The following is a 1,873-nucleotide window of genomic DNA, read 5'->3' on the forward strand; positions in this document are numbered from 1 at the left end:
TTTCAGCCAAAGACAAGGTTTATTAGAACATCCATCATATTGGGCAGTTATTTCATTATTTCTTTTGAAAACAAATACTAAAAAAAAATCCCCACATACAAATTAAGCCAGTGTTTTTTCCACAGAGGAAAGCTTCTGACTAAACACTAGTGAGGGATGTAGTGGGGAAAAAAAATGGTCAAGTAATGTTTTTAATCTCTAGTCAGATTCCACTGGGTAAAACCAGACTGAAATCCATAAGAAATAGGAAAAGAAAAAAGGGTCGCAAGGGATAAAGCTGCACATATTGGAATTGTTCCATGGGGGATTCCCATCTTGTTCTTTAAATATTTTCTAATTGAGAATATCCATCTGAAAAATTTTTACCATCAGACCTTTCCTCTGGGCTTTAAAAACAGCGATTTCTCCACTTCTGACTTCATACATTTCTCTCATATTCAAAATAACCCCACATTCAACCTAATACATAAAATTTAGTTAATACATTATTCTCCACAGATAGAGAAACCAACTTATTATTATAAGCTGTTACGTATTCTTTCCACTTTTCAAAACACCCAGTTTGAGCAAACTTTAATTTAAATGCCACAAATTAAAGTATTTTCCATACCATTTTATCATGATAAAGAATAAGGCTATTCACCATTTAAAATACGTTCAATCTCCTCTAGTCTTTTTAAAGCAGCAACTCTTTTCTTTTCAATGTCACTGATTTCTTTTGTTGTTTTTTTGTTTTCTTTGTCTGTATTTTCTTCTGATTGTGTGTTTGATTTAGGCTGACTTTTGTTATTATCATTTTCCACTGTCTCGGTAGATTTAGGTTCACTTTTTATTTCTTGTAAGTTTTCAAATGGAGTTTTTTTGCCCCCTTCTGCTCGAGGAGTTCCAGCTGGTGGAAGATATAACCGTTCTCCAGCACCAGAGGAGGAAATTTTAACTCTCACTATATTCAAATGACGATGTATATATTCTTCATGTGGTGCTAAATCAAGTGTCTCAAGTAGGCATTTTTCTGCCTTGAATAAGTCCCCCTCCTCAAAATAAACAACACAAAGATTATGTTTTCCTTGGACATTGTTTGGCTCCATTTCTACAATTTTTTCAAAACACTCCTTTGCTCCAACTATGTCTCTCTTATGATTCATCAGAATGTCTCCCTTTAAGATGAGACCTTTGATGTGATCAGGGTAGTACCGAAGGAGCTCTTCCAGGACAGGCAAAGCCATTAACTCCTTCGAGGACTGAGAATACAGAAGAGCCAAGTTGAACAAGGCGCTTCTGAAGCCTGCCTGCAGCTTGATGGCTTTCTTCATCCACATCTCTGCTTCACTGCCCTTTTTGTCATCCATTGCCAGCATCCCCAAATTGAAGTAGCCGTTTGCATCACGGGGTTCTTGACTTACATAGTTGAGCAGTCGTTTCTTTGCTTCAGGCCTAACTTTAGCTTCACCTAAGGATTACAAAAACAAAAACAAAAACTTTAATTCTTATGTTATCTCAGATAACTCCGTAAACCCCATTTTTTGGCAAGTACTTTTACTTAGATTAGAGGAACCTGGGAAAGTAATCTGATCGCCTTCTGCCTGCGCAACTCTCCTCTCTGACAGGTGCGTGTGGCACAAATCGATCTACCACCAGGGTTTGAGCAGAAGACGTGGGGGACCAGAGTTAGTACTTTAAATGTAAAGGAAAATACAAAACCTCATACTAATTTTGCATAACCAATGCCATGAAAAGATAGCCAGACTCAAAAATGATGACTCAGAAACACTCCTGTAAAGCAGAAAAAGTACCCTGAGTATTCATAAAAGAGCGATTTGCCTGGAAACAGCTTTAAAAAATTTCATTACTGGTATCAATAGCCATGTAAGGA

At 36.9% G+C, this 1,873-nt stretch overlaps 1 protein-coding gene across 1 annotated transcript; it reads right to left on the reverse strand.

Annotated features, from left to right (window-relative positions):
• Positions 1–46: 46 nt before the first annotated feature.
• On the reverse strand, positions 47–1,477 carry LOC114033027 (transmembrane and TPR repeat-containing protein 3-like). Its single transcript, XM_027848479.1, has one exon. The coding sequence runs from the start codon at positions 1,356–1,358 to the stop codon at positions 636–638; it is 723 nt and encodes a 240-aa protein (XP_027704280.1). The 5' UTR covers positions 1,359–1,477; the 3' UTR covers positions 47–635.
• Between the last annotated feature and the right edge of the window lie 396 nt (positions 1,478–1,873).

Source organism: Vombatus ursinus, unplaced genomic scaffold, assembly GCF_900497805.2.
Source record: "Vombatus ursinus unplaced genomic scaffold, bare-nosed wombat genome assembly UNPS02006597.1, whole genome shotgun sequence".
Taxonomy (NCBI): domain Eukaryota; kingdom Metazoa; phylum Chordata; class Mammalia; order Diprotodontia; family Vombatidae; genus Vombatus; species Vombatus ursinus.